At 41.1% G+C, this 20,560-nt stretch overlaps 1 protein-coding gene across 1 annotated transcript in view; it reads right to left on the bottom strand.

The window, feature by feature from the left end:
* MCC (MCC regulator of WNT signaling pathway) overlaps positions 1-20,560 on the bottom strand; it is a 371,860-nt gene that overhangs the window by 266,487 nt on the left and 84,813 nt on the right. The window contains exon 3 of the mRNA XM_006192560.2: positions 12,771-12,985. Within this exon, the coding sequence (XP_006192622.2) occupies positions 12,771-12,985 (215 nt within the window). The remainder of the gene's footprint in view (positions 1-12,770; positions 12,986-20,560) is intronic.

The following is a 20,560-nucleotide window of genomic DNA, read 5'->3' as shown; positions in this document are numbered from 1 at the left end:
CCCTACCCCCTTAGCTCATTAGAAAAGGAAAATAAAAGTTGACGACTATATACTTTGTAGAGGATATTGGCACCACTTTTATATCTCACATTTAGATAAATAAGGTGTAGAGGGTAGGAAAAAGTGGGTCCTTCTCACCACAAATCCTAGTCAACAAATGCTATCTGTAATATATTATAGGGCAGTGCTTGAAGAGATGGATAAACTTTGAGTAATTCACACAATAGATATGCTCAAACTGAATTTTCAACCTCAGAACAAAACCTGCCTGGAGAAGAATATCAAATTCTGGTTGTCCTGGTTTCCTAAGTTTCTCTTAATGTATTTCTAATGACCCAAATCCAAGTTTGAAGTAAAAAATTCTTCCCCTTCTGGACCTTAGCCATTCTTCTCCTCATATTATTCCTTGGACTTCCCTGAAAAGTCTTTTGTTGCTGTCTTAGGCAATCACCCAGAATCGTAAGTGCTGTAGGCCCAGGAAAACTTAAATCTCAGTGATAATCTTGAATATGTTATTGAACAACTAAAAGCCATTTACTTAATGGAAAGCATTACAATGCATGATACCATTCCAATCAAGGTTTAATTCATTTGAAGGCAGATTTTCAACTTTTAAGAGCATACGCCTGTGTTTTACTTATAAAAGGAGTCAGTACAGTTAAATTCCACAGGAATTTTAAAACATCCATCTATAGCCAACCCTGATATTGTTTTACCACTCTGATACCGGTTACCTTTCTGGATTCTTTGGTAATATTTTTAGCCAACAGGGTCTAACAGAGACATGATCTTAATGTCCTGAACTCTGGAAAGCTGTGGTGAAACTGGGAATTTGGACAGCATTCTAAAAAGGTAACCTGAGATGCCTCTTGGTGTGTGTGTGGGGAGGGGGAAGACAAAGAGCAAATACATGAATTAGGGTTTCATTTACACCTCTGGTTATAAAATAGATGTTTTGTCTTGATTAAAACCATTAGCGAGCACAAGTGGGGAAAATGTGTTTGAATGTGATACGGTTTGAATTTCTCACATCTAACCATTAATCAGAACTAGGGACAAGAGTACTATGGGCACACAGAAGAACCCAGACAGAACCAGGACTGTCTGGTTAAAGGTTCTAGCTGGTTTCATAGTAAAGGGGAAGTTATGATTGTTATAGAAATCACCATATCGTATTTACGTGTAGTTTCAGTGCTATATTGAGTTTATAATGAATTTTCTATGGTTCTTACTACAAAGTATGGGCTCAGTCATTCTCAACACTCTTCTTGTCATCTTCATAAATTCCTATGCTAATGAACCCCTTTAAGTATTGTTAAACAGAAGATACCTGAATTGGGGTGGATTGTATCAGACTGTTTAGAATTCAGATTCTGTAAATTGTCCCTCATTGCAGGATTCTGTCTTAATAAGGCCTATTTCTATAATGAAATGAAAATTTAACCTCCTAGAATTTCTTGTAAGGAAAGCTTCTTTGACAGGAACACTTCAAAACCATGAGAGGTGAAAGCATAAGATGCTAAGGACATGTTTAGTAACAAAAGATGGTTTATGAACTACAACGGATTAGGAGAGCACTTTCCATCCCTCCTAAGGAGAAGGACACAGAGAAGAGTGAGCAAGGGTACTGCTGGGGAGGAGGGTGTAGTACAGAGAGAGAAAAGCCTCAGATCTTGGACTGGGAGGGTCTCTAGAGAACAGAGGTATCTAATACAGACTTATGCTCCTTGTTTAACAAGACGTGCGTGCGTGTGTGTGTGTGTGTGTGTGTGTGTGTGTGTGTGTGTGTGGGGTGGAGAGGGAGGTGATACAGATCTCCTCCATGTCCTCACCCCTTACTAAAATCAATATTGTTCACCAGTTCTTTTGTGTTCATAGATTCTTTCCTCTGGGCTCCAAATCTGGGTTGCAATGGGGCAAAATCAGAGATGGCACAGACACTGAAACTGAAGGACAAAGGGGCAGTTGACATTTGGGTTATTATAATATGGCTATTGCTACTGCTAATAATAATTATTATTATTTTAATATGAAGCATACTAACATCTGTAAACAAGAAATAAAACCTAATAACTAAAATTATTCATCTCAATAGAAGTGTAATTGACACCATAATTCACAGATCTGCTGATCCTTTTTGTGCCTTAGTCAGTGGCAACATTTACTTCTTGAGCTTATGTGAAGGCCAGTGTTACAAACAAGGAGTGCCTTCCCCCTCCCCTGAGAGAAACAAATGGCACCATCAGTAATAGCTAGGGGAAGGTCAGGCTTAAAAAAGGGGCTGACTATCTAAGGAATAGAAGAGATGGTACAGGCAAGGCCCTGCCATCAGCATCCAACACCTAATAAACACTTAAGAAATGTGACCACTTAGTAGTAGTAGTAGAGACACATAAGTCCTTCTACCTGCTTCTGTCTCTAAAAGGAAGGTTTTGCCCTTATCTTTAACACAAGGACTATTACTTCAAAGACCAAGGGAGACAGGACTGAGCAAGAGATGACGCCTCTGACTCTGAAGAATCTATCGACAAGTTGACGTGGGGTCCACCTCTGTTCCCAACTAGCTTCTTTTTCTCTCCACCTTTAAGTCTGGCTGAAGAAAGCCTACAGCATTTTTGGCAAATAGATTGAGGTCTCTGGGTTCCAAATGCATCTTTGATAGATGCCTCTAACTGCATCAAAGTGGCAAGTGCATTTCTCTCGGCATTTAATGCTAATCTCCCCTGTCATCTAGGCATAAATAACTACATAACCATGTCATGAGGCCCCAACACAAATACACCAGAAGTTTTAATTATTCTCCAATGACAATGTCTTATATAAAGTCAGAGAAATGAAAACCCAAACAGTGACTCTGTGTGGGGACTCACGCTATCCTCAGAACAGCCAGGGCATTGTTTTTGTCCTGCGTCAGGCGGGGAGCCTGGAGGAGGTGATCAGTCTCCTCTTCTATCCACTTGGACAGAACCTGAATACCCTAACCTAACTATGGACGCTTCCTGGGGCTCCTACCTCATTCGGCCGTGTTGCTTGGTGAGTTGGTCCGTCCCTCCACTGAGTCCAGTTGGGGCACAGCTGCGCGGAGGACTGAATCACCTCCACAAAGAACGACCCGGAACATCGTCGGGTGGCATGCCTCCTCGTTCGCTTTTGGAGCTCCCAACCTCCAGGCGGTTACTCCGCCGTCCAGGTGGCTCAAGGGGCCGGTGGTGTGGTTGGAATCTCGCTGAGGCCTCCAGAAATGTTGCAGAAAAATGTGTTACAGCTTGGTGTTACAGCTCAGTGTTACAACTCATTGTACAGCACCCTGGATCCAGACGAGAGACCAAGCAGCACTCAGAGACTCGTAGAACTCAGGTTTATTACGCCAGCGGGCCCGAAGGCGTTAACACTTCAAGCTCTGGAACCCGTCTGTAGATTTACACAGACCTTTTATAGGCTGCCAGTTTTACACTTTGCAACATCATATGCAAATAAAGTATAACAGAAGTTGACCGACCAGGATCAAGCTTTGTAGAAATAGACCAATCAGGAGTGCGCTTCATGCAAATGAAGTACTACAAATGGACCAATCAGAAGTTATGGAATTGGGCCAATCAGAAGTGAGAGTAATAACCAATCAGGAGTGAGAGTAATAACCAATCAGGATTGAAGGAAATAACCAATCAGAAGTAAGCTCAGGGAACCAATAGAATTCTAGGTGTAAGTTAGACGCTTTAGAGGCAAAAAGTGAGATAAAACCTCTGGGCCAGGGAACCAGACGGTGCTGGGAGAGCAGTGGCCCTGCCTAGGGGTCCTGCCAGTCTTTTTATGGGGCTTCCCACCTCAAAGGAACAAGATCAAGATCCCATACCCAGTTTGGGTGCATGAGACAGCACTGCACCATAGGGTTGGTCCAGAGAAGGGATGATTTCATAATGGAACTGCCTGCAGCATTGCTCCATCCTCTGGGGGCACATGAATGATAATTATAAGCTCAAGCTGCAGAAGCAGAAAAGCCTGGGTTCAAATCTCAGCCTGCTGCATCCTCACTGTTTCACCCTAGGCAACCCCTCTAATCCTCAAGTTCCTCACCTGTAAACAGGGATCATAACCATGCACATGGCATAAGGTTCTTGTAAGAATTAAGCAAGATATCTATGCAAAGCACTTAACACGATATAGAGTATACAGTGAATGCTCAACAAATATTAGCAACACCGAGAGAAATGCAGAGAGAGCTCCATGTTGCATCCTACTGCAGAGCACAGGCTGCTATGAGGGTCCAGGTGTCCTTCCGCTCACCCAGGACCTGGTTGGGTGAGTCCAAAGAAGAGTATCTAATCTCCCTCCTTTGTTTAAGAGCAAACATAGAGGACAAACACTTAAAATAAAGAAACACAATTGCTTTAGATTTCACAAATTCAAAAACAAACCCCTGTCAGTTCATTCAACATACAACATTTATACAGGCACACCTTGTTTCCTTGGGCTTTTGCTTTACTGCCCTTCAAAGATACTGTGTTTTTTAACAAATTGAAGGTTTGTGGCAACAAGCCTATATGCACCATTTTCCCAGCAGCATTTGCTCATTTCATTTCTATACGTCACATTTTGGCAATTCTTGCAGTATTTCAAACTTTTAAATTATTCTTATATCTGTTATGGTGATCTGGGATCAGTTATCTTTGATGTTACTACTTTGACTTGCTGAAGGCTCAGGCGATGGTTAGCATTTTTTAGCAATAAAGTGTTTTTTAGTTAAGGTATGTACTTTTTTTGGGACACAATACTATTGCACACTTAATAGACCACAGTAAAGTATAAACATAACTTTGATATACAATGAGAAACCAAAACATTCATGTGACTTGCTTTATTTCAGTATTTGCTTTATTACAGTGGTTTTGGAACTGCAATATCTCTGAGATATGCCTATAAATCCAGGGACTGACATAATCTGATTTCAGAAGGTTAGCCTTTTCAAAGCAACAGCCCAACAACCAAAAATAATTAAAAATAAATCAAATACTTTATTTAGGTTCTTCAGAGTCTATCAAAGGCAGATTCATAAATAATCCACTGACGTACTTCTCAGTGTCCCTTTGCTTTCCTCTTGAACTTCAACACACTCTACTGCACTGCACTATACCCCAGCTGCACTGGAACTTCTCTCTTCACTGCCCCAGAGCTCTGTACCCACAGGGCCCAGCGGCTCTGCTATCTCTCCATCCCCTCATCCCAGTGTGGCTCTTTACAAGTCAGCTCTGCCTCTCCCAGGGAGCAGGACTCTGTCCTGCTTAGAAGTGGGCAGAAGAGGTAAAGCTGAGCTGAAACATGATTCTCTTTAGTGGGCACGGGGAAGGGGGCAGATCTGCAGAATCACGTATATGGTTTTTGCCTCTGCACATGCGAAATACAAGAATATCTCACTGTACCTCTCTTCTTCCTCATTCTTAATTCATGACTTTATTCACAAAGATAGAAAACTTCACTACTCTAAATTAGGAATGTATGTTTCCTATCTTTCCTTTGCCTTGTCTTTAAAAAAGAAAAAGGTCATTAAAATGTTAATGTAAATCTGTTACTAAAACCCCACTGAGAAAAATCACTGAAGAAAGATGGAAAAGAAACTACAAGGAATGATAGCCAAGGTGCTGCCAAGCAGCTGATCTATTTTCATAAAACACTTGATACATAAATGGCATTTGTCTAATGTAAAAGAGACTTCCCTCCCCTCCCCCAACACAGGAAGGGCAGAGAAATGTAGAACAGCGGTAACTGTCAGGTGTCTAGATATGGGGCCACTGCCCTCTAGTGTGTACTTTAAAATTTGCAAAATACCTTTATCCTGGTAAATCAGAGATCTTTACCCCAAAGACATAGAAAACAGAATAAAAGATGAACCCTTGTTGAACTATCTAACAGAATCACTTAAAAATAATGTAAATGATTAAAAGAGTGAGATTTGATGGCTTCCTGCCACCTTACTATCTGTTCCCACACTCTTATCAGGGTCTTTCTGGGCCAACAGATTGCCAAAAGCACAGAAGAGATACTAAAAATATTTGACAAATGGTGTGGCACAGCCATCAGCATCCAGAACAGATGCCTGCAAAATGCCAGCTGGCAGGGGTGCAGGGATCCCTGCAGGGCCAGCATTCACCCTTTAAGAGATTGGATCATGGGAGAGCCCAGGGTTCCTGGGAGAGGGCATCAGGTAGCCAGGAAAGGAGGGGGCCTGGCCCAGAAGAATTAGGACGCCAATATTTGAACAAATGGTTGTCTGTACTAGAGTGTTCTGGCTGAACATTAGCTCATAAAAGAGATCAGATTACATCAGAGCAGCAACCCAGTACCACCTAGTAGGGCAGAAGAGTGACCCAAAGTCCAATAACAAAGACCCCAAGGAGAGATGAGGGGGGCCCTGGTCTCCCACAAGCAGCTGTTTCTTCTCCTACCAATGACAAGAGACATCGCCCAGTGCAGAGCACAGGCATGGTGGTGTCAGTGCTGGGCTGTCAGGACACTGCCCTCTAGTCTCTGTTCTCTTTCTTCCTGTGTAATATTAAGCGGATGGTTTGATCTGGGCCTCCATTCCCCCATTTTTAAACTAAGAAGTTAGACCTAGGTATTTTTTAAGGGCCCTTTTGTCTCCAGGTAGAAATTATTATCCATTTGCATGATCTGGTATTTCCAAATAAATTCTATGTACCAGATTATTTATCATAAATTTATTGAAGTATAGTCAGTTATAATGTGTCAATTTCTGGTGTAAAGCATGTTTCAGTCATACATACATATACAGATACTCATTTTCATATTTTTCATTATAGGTTACTACAAGATACTGAATATAGTTCCCTGTGCTATACAGAAGAAACCTGTTGTTTTATATATAGTAGTTAGTATTTGCAAATCTTGAACTCAGGGGAAAAAAGAGTACCTCCCTAAGGTGGCTTGGAATTCAAGATTAAATAGCATCTGAACAGGGGAAGGGTTGGAGTGTGCAGGACTCTCAGGGGAGAGTAAAGGATCTTTAGGAAACATGAATGGGCCCACAGAAGAATAGATGAGAGGTGTGCTAGTTTGTGACAAAGCCTGTCAGGGTGTGGTGCTGACTTTCATTCTCCTCTCCTGTGATAGAAGTCAATCCCTGGTTGATGAAACTCCCAGGAAGGGCCTCTGTGACAACTGAGTTCCTTTTGGAGGATCAGTTTTTAGGCTGATAAGGGGAGTTCAAAGTAAGCTTCCTCCAGCAATTGCTGCTTTTCAAGTGCCTGCTGATCAAAATAATCTAAAGACCAAAACTGCATATTTTAGGGTGGCATGTCCTAAACTCCTACAGTCATATTTTGGGTGGTATATTCTGCTACCTTTCTGTCATAAACAGTAAGCCGAACAAGGCTACTTGATGATTTATTTTGAAATTCACCTTCACTCACTTGGAAGTGACAATTCAAGATTCTGAGAAGGTCTATATTCTAGACCTTTCCATAGCTACTCTAAAAATCCAACATTTCCTTTGTACTATCCTAATTTTATGAAAATCTTAAAGTTGATAAGCATGCCCCATGCCTAAGAATTCCTTGTTCTTTGATTCTGAACAACATCCAGAAGAGGGTGCTGGCAGAACAATCAACCACGCTCTGACCCCAAAGCCAGGACACAGCCTCTTGACCAAAGGTTTCAATAAGGTAACCCCAAGTGTGGCAAGGGCCATAATGATCATAGCATTATATTAGGATCATTAGCATCACATCACCTAATACCACAAAAGGGCAAGTGGAAAGTATCTTATATTAAAAGCAATTCAGGGATACAGAGAAAAATTGGTGAAGACCTTTTAAATGAGGGAAGATTTGGGGAGACAATGACTTTAATTTTTTTGTCAACATTCTATATTGGTTCAAATATCTGATATCTTCTGCATGACTTTTTTTTATAGCATAATCAGTCATACTTGCTTAATCATCATCAATTAATTAATATTTTTCTCAATAAAACTTAATAAACCTGGTCATGTATACTCTAAAAAAACCAAGGAGCATGGCTGCAAGAATCTATGGAGCAACTGATATTTTGTTCAAGAATTTATCAGTGCTGTAGCTAGAAAATAAAACTTCAGTTGTGTTTTATGCTTTATAATAGTAAAATATGTCACCACTCAGAATCTATAACATTATTATTTATCCTTGCATTCTTCCCTGAAATATACATATTTGGGGAGAAAATCCATCAGGCAACAGGCAGTACATTTTTCCTAAGGCGTCTCTTCTTTACTAAACCAAAGTGTGTCATTTTGCTTTGCTGACAGCTTTAGGGATAGGATGTAGACAGCGTGGTACTAAGTCATTTAGCTAAGCTGGAACTATGCTTCCCAGAGTTCTCTCCCCAAATGGCTCTGTATGGCCAGGAGAGACATTCTATGTGAAGTTCAGACGATATACTTTCTATGCTCTGAAAGTTGCTGCAATCTGCTGCTTACCTACTTGAGGTATCAAAACTGTAGCAACCCCAACTCCCTGGGTCTCCTCCTTCAGCTTCTTTGAGTCCTGGGCTAAAGATGTGTGTAGTTTGCTGATAATGGGTGCCAGCTCTCCTGTGGGTCACCTACAGCACCGAGGCTGACATGGTTAAGAGACACAAGTGAGCTCCAGTTTGTCCTCGTGGGTCCCAATTTGTGGTCACGCATTCCCATTCGTCCTTGCTGTCCTCTACATCCAGATATCCTTCTTATCTCCTGATCTGACAGAGCTGTATAGTAACTTCAGGCTCAACATAGATGCGGAGTTCACAGCCTATCACAGATTGTTCCACCAGCTCCCACGTTTGTGGAGGTCTACCTCTTACGGTAAATCCTTTACTCTATATCATGTTTAGCCATTCTGCTTCTCAGATAAAACTCTCATCGCTACAAGTTTCTATGTACATCATCTTATTGCCTTTGCTTTTTGAATAGTTAAGCCTCAAAGTCATAACATCCACTGTGTTCGGTAGAAGTAGAAGACAGGTATTTGGTAGTAGAAGAAGAGAAAGAATGCTTAAAAAGGTAAATCTGGTAGGTAGGATGGCAGGACACTGGAGGCAGGAGGGACAATGGAGGCAGGAGGGACTTCTGGTTCTGTCGTGCTCTTTCCTGCCTGCTCTTCTGGTGTGTGGAGGCCAGTAGCACAGGACATCTAGTGGCGCTCCTCCCCAGTAAGTTTCAGTGGCACCATCTGGGGGACTTCTCAGTGGGTTTTGTTACCACTCTAGTGGGCAGCTTCCCAGTGAATTCCTTTGTGGGCACCTTCTTAGTGATAACCCACTGGGTGGCATCCCAGCCAGTTGGGCCAACACTCCAGAAGGCTGGCTTCCTGCTGCCAACCCTGACCTGCGGCATCTCAGGGAATTTCCTGGCCTTCTGGGGGCCCAGGCGCTCCTTTTCAGTGGGGTCTGAATCTCAGCCTTGGGTGAAGGAAGGGCCCTCTTCCAAGTATGTGCCTTCCTCGGGCACTCTGACTCAGCTCTAGAGGGCCTGATTGCTCTTCCTATAGTCATTAGATTCCCTTTACTCCTCGTGGGTAATCTCTTCCTAACAGTTAACAATTTTTTATGTTAAGATTTCCCTGTGTGAATTACTGTGTGCTTTCTGTCTCCTAACTGGGCACTGATAAAATGTCTTTTGCTCTTAGTAGCTGCTTTAAGAAACACTCCCAAGCCCCAGCATTTAATTTTATTAGTTCAGGATTTGTTTTAGAAGGAACATAAATTACTTTTAATGCGATTATGTAAGTGAAGGGATTGCCCAAATGTGCAGTTTAGAGAGACTATTTGCTTTCTTTGGCCACTTATAAGGGGTATTTCTCCAACTGGGCTCAACGGGCCCTTGCAAGCAGACCCTGAGTCAACTATTGCTATGAAACAAACCTCCCTAAACACAACAGTTAAAACTATGGTCATTTACGATTCCTCATATATTTGACAGCAAGACTCCAAAGTCAAATGACAAATGGTGAAGATACAGAAAAAGATGAAGAACCGGGTTTCAAAAGGCGCTCTACCAGAGGGTCCAAGGACATAATCAAGGTTCCGTGAGTTTAAATAGTATTTTAAAACTGCGTATTTTCAATTCAGTGAGAAAATAAAGGATGGAATCACTGCCATAGACTTTAAGTGCCTGCATTGGCATGCATGGTCTGGTTCTCATCAAGGATCATCTTAAGTGAGTGTGTACTTTATTTGTTAATTTGTGAAGTTATAGCTTTTTAAAAAACTTACTCTGTGTATCCCAATGAACGGCCACCATCATTAATTATGTGTTTATTATAAGCTTTTATAGATATATAACATTGATAAGAGAAATTTTCACATATTGAGGAATGGAGAAGTCATTCTGGCTTATACATGAGTTAACTTGAATTTTATGCTAACTAAAATACCCTGTTTGTGGCCTATCAAACATACATTGTACATCTGCTTTAGTTATTAAGGAAAAGACTGTGTTGACCAGAAGTCAAGAATGTCCATGTTAAAAAATAAAGATTAAATACCTCCCTTCCTGGGACACCAATCGATGACAAGACTCCCTTCCCAGGTGCCAAAGCTATATTGACTCACAGTGTATGTGCTGATCTGTTTTTTGAAAACTTTAAGGAGTGCATCCCTGACTTGTTTAATGTTCTTTGTTCTGACAAGATATAAAAGTGTGCTGAAAACCCTGCTTCTCTGGAGCAGTTCCTTAGAGTTACCAGAGAGGCTGTCTTCTGGGGTATCATCTCAGTTTGGCTCAGATAAAACTCTTTTCTATTTCTACTATAGATTGTTTATTGATTATTTTTGTTGACAACATACATACAGAAAAGTGTAAAAACTGTACATGTATAGGTTGTGACTTTCAATAAAGTGAACCCTCCTGTGTGAGTGTTTAAGGGAGTGTTTCTCAAAGTGGCCTCTGCAGAGGCTGTCACAGGCAGAGTTCCATCAGTTCCAAAGCTTCACCAATAATACACAGAGAAGCTTTTCCTCTGACCAGGAAAGAAGAGGAAACAGAACAAAATCGAAGCAGTTACTGCAGAGGCTAAGAATGGAGGAGTCACACACAGAGATAGGTAATAGCTAACTCTTGCAGGTTTCACCAGCAGGTTTGCTACAGAAAACTGGTGGGCCACAAGCCCTGAACCCTTCAGAGCCAGTGCCACTAAATCATGATCAACGTGTAACCCTGATTTTTGCTCTAACTCATGCTGCTATGGCTCTGTCTGTCTTGAAAAATGCTGAGCTGATAACGTACAAAGAAAAATTCAACTTGTTATAAATTATGTGTAACAGCATAGCCTAAGTCCAGGCCTGTGCCAGAGAAAGATGGCATATTTGCTGCGGCTGCCGAGTGCCTAGTCTCCTGAGTGCGCAGAAGGGCGAGAGGAGGACAGTTAACTGTTCTACTCAAACTGAGCAACAACAACCTTGAAGAGTGGCCAAGTGACAAACAGTGCAATAACTATGGGTGCTTTTATAGACTTTATGAGATGTAGTCACACCCTAGTAGTGATTGTGTGTGTATGTTTAATAAATTTTTTATTTTATGATAGTCCTAGATTTACAGAAAAGTTGCAAAGATGGGACAGAGAGTTCTCGCATACCTTATACCCAGTTTCTCCTATTACGAACATCTTCCATTATTATGGTACAGTGCCACAATTAATGAATCAATACTGGTAACATTATTATTAAGCAAAATCCATAATTTATCCATGTTTCCTAGTTTTTACCTAATGTTCCATCCAGGGTACCACATCACATTTAGTTGTTATATATCTTAGGATCCTCCTAGCTGTGACAGTTACTCTTTCTTACACTTTCCTGGTTTTCGAAGTCCTTGACAATTTCAAGGAGTACTGGCCAAGTATTCTGTAGAATGTCTTTTCATTGGGCTTTGTTGGATGACTGTATTTTAATTATTGCTGGCATATTTAGGATTGTTAGTTCCTTCAAACATGTCACCAGAAGTGTCAGAATTAGCAAATGTGCCTCAGACACAAAAAGCCTGAAAACCACTGGTCTACCTCAAAGCAGACTGTAGATATACATAAATGAAGTTGTCAAGATGCTTATTCCACCTTTAGTTTCAAATTCCAGTTTCAAAAAGCAAGGTAGGTTTACAGACCTTTCACACAGTGGTTGGATAGCAATCTTAATTTATAAACTATGGGCATGTCACCCAAAATGACCCAGGCCATCAGCCCCTCACCCTTGGTCCCCAGCTCCAACTTAGAAGGGAAGACAGGAGCTTTTCAGTCCAAGGTCATATGGTAGTGATTCACCCTGAGGTAAAAGGGAAGTTTCAACTAAGCATAAAGAAACTCTAAGTTATTCATGGTTTCAACGGAATATGTTTTTAAAGTACAAGCAGAAACAATGATCCAACTTTCAATAAAATATTTTCTTCTTTGTTTTTCAAATGAGTGAAGTCCAAATTAGGGAACACAAAGGATTATATCCTACTAATTTGTAACATCTGGTACCAGAAAAGCAGTGAAGCCGTTAGTTACAGCTACTCTAGTAATTAAATCTGTACAAGGTACAGACTTAAAACACTTTGATGACTCAGCTCTTACTAGTGAGAGTGAAGTCACCAATCACAAGTGTTTGGAGCACTTAACATTACTGGCAATGCTGGAAATGGTACAATGTTGAGTTCAATAAAAGAAGACAATACCTGCCATGTCCCCTGGAGCTCAAAATTTAAATATTTATATTGGAATACACACAGGCCTAAAGATGTTTTCTGTGAACCAGAAAGTACTCACCGTGTTGGCCAGCTCTAGATAGCTTCCTCCTACAGAGTTGCCAGAATGTGGGGACTGTGTGAGCAGCTTGTGGAGAGCAGCAGCGTGCTGGTGCAGAGAGCTCCCGCCACAGTCCAGAAGCTTCTGTAGAGCTGACTGACCCTGTAAGTCCGGGCTCTGGAGGTCCCTGGCACCCGAGTCGTATTCCCAGCTCTCTCTGGCTGCTGATAAGGCACCTAGGTCCAGGAGAGGCAGGGAAGAAAAAAGAGATGTTCCCTTCACTAGCCTGTGGGTGGCCAACAGGCAATGACTTGGAACCTCCTAACTCTGCCATGTGCCAGTGCCTCAGAACACATGTGGCGCCCAGGCTGCATGCTGAGCACTTTCTCCTTCAAACTGACACATGGGGAGCCTGCAGATAAAAGCAGTTTTAGGCAAAGTATTCAGAAATAACGATCCAATGGATATGTGCCCCACCTCCAAACAGCAATGTTTAGCAAAAAGCACTGAAGAGCCAAGAAAAGGGAATCTGGACCAGCACTACAGCTGTCTGTGATTTACACAGTGTTACTGTATGATCAGCCTCCTTACTGTAGTCCCTTTTACCAGCTAAGGAGGAAGGAAGGAAGTGAAAAGACAGAAAATTAGATATGGCACTTTACCATAGTTTTCTAGTGTCGATGTACTTTTACCTGGAAGAAGCTACAGGAAGCCAGTTAAGTGTAGTCACGCGGCTGAGCTCAGAGCAACAGAATGTGAACAGAAGTGAAGAGCACAGCTTCAGAGCCTGGCTCATAAAAGTCCTGGGTTTTGATTCTCCATGCCCTGTGCCTCTGGCTGGTTCAGATGGGCGTGGTACCCTTGGGAACCCCGTGGTACAGATGGCGAAGCCACAAGTTGGAAGGTGCCTGGCTCCCTGAGTTACCTCCTGCAGGGGGGCTGCCTGCTGAGCCGAGGCACCATCTTCACTTTGTATGATTAGGAAAGAGAAACTTTTGTGTTTGATTCACTATGTATTTTTGGTTTGTGAGGGCAGCTAGCATTACTTTAACTATCACAGCAGATTAGAACCTAATAAAAGATGCTAATCATTATATTAGCATGGGGAAGTACAATGAAAAGTAGACCTAGAGAAGGCGTATCTCACCCGACTGCCCCGAGAGGGATGGGAGATGTCCAGGGAATGCTTACTGGAGGGAAGAGCCCGATGCTTCACTTGCCACCTTTGCTAGAAAAATGAGATTTTGAATAAAGCTTGCTTCTTTGTGTTGCTCACTTCTGAGCCCCTCGCATATGCAGCTGGTTAGTGGATCCTGGCTTACATGCCTGTCTTAGCTGCAAGGGAGGCTGGGAAGTTTGTTTTCTGGCTTCCACTTTGAGGAGGTAGGATTTGTAAGGTGAGATCCTTCCTAAATGTAGGAAGAGTATTCAGAAGGCCTGGGCAGCCAGCAAACAAGACAAAGGTCTACACACAGGCACTGTGCTGGGTACTGGGGACATAGCAGTGCACACAGAGAACTGCACTCCCTGTCTGTGGAGCTTTCATTCTGCTGGGTCTTTAATACATGACTTTTAAATATATAAAAAGGGATTCATTAAAATTACAATTTTTACTATGAAAAGGGAACATAAACAGATTACTCTACAATTTACTTGCATATAATTACGTAGAGCAAACTACAAATTATGTAAGTGGGTTCTGACATGAATTTTCCACCTCCCTGTACGGGGTACTGGTGAATTTCATCAATGTCATTAGAAAAACTGTCTTTTTCTGCAGCCACGCCAGATGGTTTTCCTCTGCTGCTCATGTTCTGCTGATCTTCTTCAGTCAGTCTGACCTAACGCTCTTTTCGTCCAGTGCTGTATGGCTGGGCGACATGTCTTTGTGTCAAAGCAGACAATTTTGTTACTATGTTTGCAATTGCCCGAAGTTTATTTTAATAGTAAAAGCTATCCGTTGGACTGCAAGGGAGGTTTTGCTTTCCTTCAACATGGACTCCAAAATGCCTGCTCTGCCTCCTCCCGCTCCTCTGAATGCTCTCTGTCTAACCAGCTGCCTCACGCTTTCTGTCCCGGCCCTGGCAATGTGTGCCAGGAAGACTGGCTGAGCTCGGAGCTGAAAACAGGCTGAATCACTGATGGCCTTACAGCTCATACATCAGACATCTAAGCGTACGGTAGGGCCCTGGCCTTTCATGTTTCACCGCAGTATCACCCGTACCTTGCACAGAGCCTGTGACATTTCAGGCATTTAACATACATTTACTGAATGGATTCCTGGATTATTTACAGTGGTAGTAGGCCAGGGTTTTACTTCCTAAATGGGAAAAGCAACATGGAGATTAATTTTAAAAATCAAAATAAATTTTACACTTAGACTTTTTCTTTATGCAACTCAAGAGATTCATTTTCAAATAATGAAACATATTTCTGGGATAAGACAGCCCAAGGAAGCTTCATTTGAATTTATTATGCTGTATTAACAGTCCCAAACCCAGTTTCTGGCAGAGTCATATAATCAGGTTAGCCAAGCTCCATGTTAATCAGCAAGATCAAAAGGCCCTCACACTATCACCGTAACAATTTTTGCTCAAGTGATGCTGAGAACTCAGATCCTCTGCTAAGGAGCCCAGGCAATCATATTAGCATCCACTTTAATGGACCAGAAAAAGGGAAGTACATTTTCAAAAAATGCAGTAGACTATTCCCATTACCCTCTTTTAATCTGTCTTCAAATTAGATATTTCTGGATAAAACCCAATATTCCTGAGGCAAAATTAGTCATTTAATTGGGAAGAACTCACTGAAGAACTTCAAAATGCAGGTCTTCCTTTCGCCCTTTGAAGCATGATGGTACCTGATGTCTCTAGGCTCACTGTCATGCCAGTCTCTCTTCACTCCCTTGCTAAGCTCAAAGGAGCCTGTTGACCATGGGCAGATGGCTGTGTTTTCTTATCCTTAGCATGACACCATTACATCTATACTGTCCCCCAGGCTCTCTAGGCTATCTGGTATCTCTTTTATAAGGGCACGAATTCCATCATGAGGGCCCCATCATCATGACCTCATCTAACTCTGCTCACCTCCTGAAGGCCCATCTCCAACTACTATCACATGAGGGGACAGGGCTTCAACATATGAATTATCGGGGGAAACAAATATTCAGTCCATAACAACCACTGAGCAGCTGCTCTCCAGGCCCACAGGGAAAGTAACTGTATGGCATTGCTTTAAATACCCAAGACCAAAGCACTCCCTGGGCCTAGAGGTCTCTGCGCACACAGAACCAAAGGAGGCCACAATATCTGCCACCATAATCCTACAGGGTGCTTGCTCTGAAGTAAGAGGTAAGATATATTCTTTTTTTTAAACTAAATATTTAATGTTTAAAGGTGGTCGAACACAGATTCCAACTGTTTCTCTTATCAGAAAAGCACAGGAAACAAGTGGCAATTTGACATGTTTATAAAATACATTACTGGGAAAACCCTGCTTTCAGAGAGCATGCTGGAACAGAAAATCTGCCAAGCCCTGAGATCCTTGCCCTGCTGGGTTCTTGGCAGCTACATGCTAGGATTTTAATCCCATTTTCAAAGTGCCACCCAGGTTTGGTTCCAAAGCTTGCAATTACTGTGCTTATTTACCAAAGGCACCATGCCACCTTCCCATGGGCCAAGCCTCCTGTGAGAATAAAGCAAACCAACATGGAACTCCTGAAATTCACCTTACAGATACTCAAAACAATCATGACAACTAACATCTATTCAAAGCCACTAAGGACCAGGTACTGTTCTAAGAATCTTGCATGTATTACCTTATTTAGATCTACCCACAGTCTATGAATAAATAATCCATTTTTCCATTTTTAGAAAAAGACATTTTCCCTCTTTCAGCTTCATTTTGTAGACTTACTTGTTTGCACAGAATAGTGGTTAAGAGCTGGGGTTCTGTAGTTAGATTTCTTGAAGTCAAATAAAGAGCCACCATGACCAGCTATGTGACCTTCAAGCAAATTACTTAACCCAAGCCTCAGCTGTCTCATCTTTAAAATGGAGAAAGCAATATGTATTTCATAGAGGTGTCTGAGAATTAAATAAGATTATAATATGTGGAACATATTAGACAATCCTTGATATATGATAAACTGGCCAACAAAATGTTAGCAATTATTTGGTCATACTTCACAATTGTAGTTATTTGGAATTCATTTTACACAAGTTAACAGGGAACAAATATGTGACAGAAATGTATACCCTCCTAGGTTCTGAGAGGTACCTGTTTAAAAAGACTAATTCTTAAAAACAAACCTTTGGCACCTATCCAGTGGCTAAAATTTCATCAGTAGTTTTGTGCTTAACATCTAGTATTAGAGACAATGAAAATAGCCAGTTAGGTCAGGGCCAAAGTTATGTCTCTCTGAGTAAGGAATGTTCCACTAATGAGTCAAAGTCTTCGGGGTATGATAGACTTTGCTTCCCCATTCTACTGGCCAGCTCTTACTTGCGCAGACCATCTGGCCTCCCCACAAAGCCTGTGCCCGGTGCAGTGAGGAAGTCTGCCCGGTCCGGCAGCAGCAGCATCAGGGGCAGCAGCGGCTCCGAGGCAGGGAAGGCACAACTTATTTATTCATATCAGATCTGTGCTCTGGCCACCCTAGCCACCCCTCTGTTTTCTACCTCCAGTTCATCCTTTTCCAACCTTCATTTAAATGCCTGGGGGTCTCTCATCACATCACAGGCAGATGGTAATGCAGAATGTTTAGGGGATCCTGAAACCTGTATTAACACTATCTTATTGTTACTTGAAAACAGGGTTCATCTCTTGGTGGGTGAACCTCAGGAGAAGGAAGGATTTATTATTACTTGCAGCAAGTAAGGAGAACACTGGGGATCTTTCCCAAAGCAGTGTCTCCCCAACAGTAAACCTGGGGAAGTTTTGAGCTAAGGGTATATGCACATTCATGAATATGAAGACCTTCAGCCAGTCCAGAGTGCAGCCAACTGACAAACTGGGCTACTGCCAATCCACAGTGCCCAAGTGCTTTGCCCTCCTAACGCTGAACCCAGACAGTCCGTGGTCTACTCTCCCCCAACCTCAACCTGGGGAGTCTCCTGGACTCCATGCTTGATTGGGTTGCCCACTTGGCAGTAAAACCTTCCCACTCAGCAACCAATCTTTGCTCTCTAATGGCCTTTATTACTTTTCTTTTTTAACGATTATTTGTGCCTTCTCTTTTTTCACTTTAGCATTCTTGCCAGGAAGATATCGATTTTCTAAGTCTTTTAATAAACTATTTTCAGTCTATATTGTGCCTCTATATTGTGTGCTTGTTTTCTATGTCCTTGATTTTGGTTCTTATCTTTATTATATCCTTTCTTCTTTTTTATTTGTGTTTATTTTGCTGTTCTCTTTCTAGACTCTGGGAATGGATGCTCAACTCAGCCTTTTTTCTTTTATCTTCTAATACATGCATAGACAGCTATAAAATTTCCTCTAACTGCTCCATTTCAATTGATATTTTCATAATCTTTCAGTTCAAATTATTTTTGAATGTTCATAATTTTGTCTTAGATCCATGAACTGTTTCAGAGTATGTTTCCTAATTTCCTATTATATGGGGTTTTGGTAGTGTTTTGATTTATATGTTCACTGCACTGTATTCAGAACACATGGCCTATATTATATCAATCCTTTTAAAGCTGTTGAGATCTGTTTTATGGCCTGTATGTGAACACATTTTACAAATGTTCCACGTACACTCGAAAAAAAGGTGTATCTTATAGTTGTTGGAATGGAGTGGGCCTTATGTGACCATTATGTCAAGCTTATTAATCGGGCTGATCAAATCTTATGAAGCTTTATTGATTTGGGGTTTTGGTTTTTTTTTTTTTTTTGGTCTGCTTATTCCAGTAATTAATGATAAGAATTCTAGTATCTTTCATAACGACTGTAAATTGGTATATTTCTCTTGCAGGTGTCAATTTTTGTGTGTTTTGAGCCTTTTTGGGGGGTATATACAAATTTTAAATCATTCCATCTTTCTGGTGAATTTAATCCTTCACCATTTTGAAATAAGCCTACTTCAAATAATGCTTTTGTGGTATAGTAAAAACTATATATTGGTTTTTGCTACCTTTTCCTGGCTCAGAGCTCCTAAAAGTCTCAGAATTTCCTGAGTGATGTACATCTCATTTGTACACTAATGAGATGACTCAAAGGGAGGGGAGAAATGGGGTTCTAGAGGCAAGAGAATGACGTCAACTGTCAGCAGCCAGTGATTTAATCAACACGCCTACAAAATGAAACCTCAGTAAAGTGCCCTTAACAACAGGATTCAGGAGCGTCTAAGTCATCGAACACATCCACGTGCTGGGAAGGTGGTGCAAGCCAAATCCAAGGGGACAGGGGCTCCTGTGCTTGGGATCTTTCTGGGTCTTACCCTATATACCTCTTTATCTGGCTGTTAACTTATCGTACCTTTATAATAAACTGTAATAATAAATACAGCACTTTTCTTGAGTTCTGTGTCATTGTGGAAATTATCAAACCTGAGGGAGGTGTCATGGAAACCCCTGAATTTGTAGCTGGTGGGAAGAAGTACGGGGAGCCACGGGACCCCCTCCCATGGCTGGTAACGGAAGTGGGAGCAGGGTTGTGGGACTGACACTTTAACTTGTAGGGTCTGTGCTAACCCGACGTAGTTCTTGTCAGGGTTGAGCTGAATTGTTGGACACCTGACTGGTGTCAAAGAATCAGAGACTTGGTATTGGAATGATATATTTGGTGTCGGGGAAAAAAAACCACATCCTACTCTTTCACTTAAAGACAGTTTTGTTTTGTATTCTTGTAGCTGCTCCAGATTTCTTTTGTTGAGGAAGGCTTAAATACACTTTTCCATTGTTTTACTTTCAAACTTTCCATTGTTTTTTGATTTATCCCTTGTAAACAGCCCATGAGCAGATATTTACAATCCAGTTTTACCATGTATGTCTTTAATGGTAGAATTTAATCTATTTACATTTAATTTAAATACTAATACAAAGATTAATCTTTCATCTTGTTTTGTTCTTCCTATATGTCTTCTTATTCTATATTTCTGTTTTCTTGCCTTTTGAAACACTTTCTCGTTCCATATTTTACATCTGTAGGTTTGAGAGTTAAATGCTTTCTATTTTACTGATTATGATAGAAATTACAACATACATCCTTAAATTATCAGAATCTATAGTTTATCAATATCTTTACCTATCTCTGGACAATATAAGAACTTTAGAAAACTTGAAATCCCACTCCCAACCTATGTGTTTCTATTGTATATTTATTTCTCTTAAAACTCTAAGAGAAGTATTATTGTTTTATATTGCTTATTTAATTTAAGTTTATCCACATAGTTACCACTTTCTTTTTCCTTCTTTCTCCCTTCCAACTCAGAACTTCCATCCGGAACCACTTTCATTTTGTTTTAAATATATCCTTTAGAATATCTCTTAATGACGATCTTCTGCAGCTTTATGTCTGTCTTTAAATATCTTTTTTTTAAACTTTTTTTTTTACTAAGTTATAGTCATTTTACAATGTTGTGTCAATGTCTTTAAATATCTTAATTTCACCCTGGTTCTTGAAAGATGCTTTTGCTGGGTATGATGTGTTAACTTGTCAACTATCTTTTCTCAGCACATAGGGAACAGAGGAATGCCTACTGCCTTCCATCATTCTTGGGAGTCTGTTCTCAGCCTATATGTTGCTCCTTTGAAAGTAATCTGACTTTCAAAAAGTACTTTTGTAGACTTTCTCTTTATCTTTGGTGT

This window comes from Camelus ferus, chromosome 3 (genome assembly GCF_009834535.1).
Source record: "Camelus ferus isolate YT-003-E chromosome 3, BCGSAC_Cfer_1.0, whole genome shotgun sequence".
In the NCBI taxonomy this organism is placed as follows: Eukaryota; Metazoa; Chordata; class Mammalia; order Artiodactyla; family Camelidae; genus Camelus; species Camelus ferus.
Note: the sequence above shows the minus strand (reverse complement) of the source record. Positions and strands in the feature narration are given on the sequence as shown.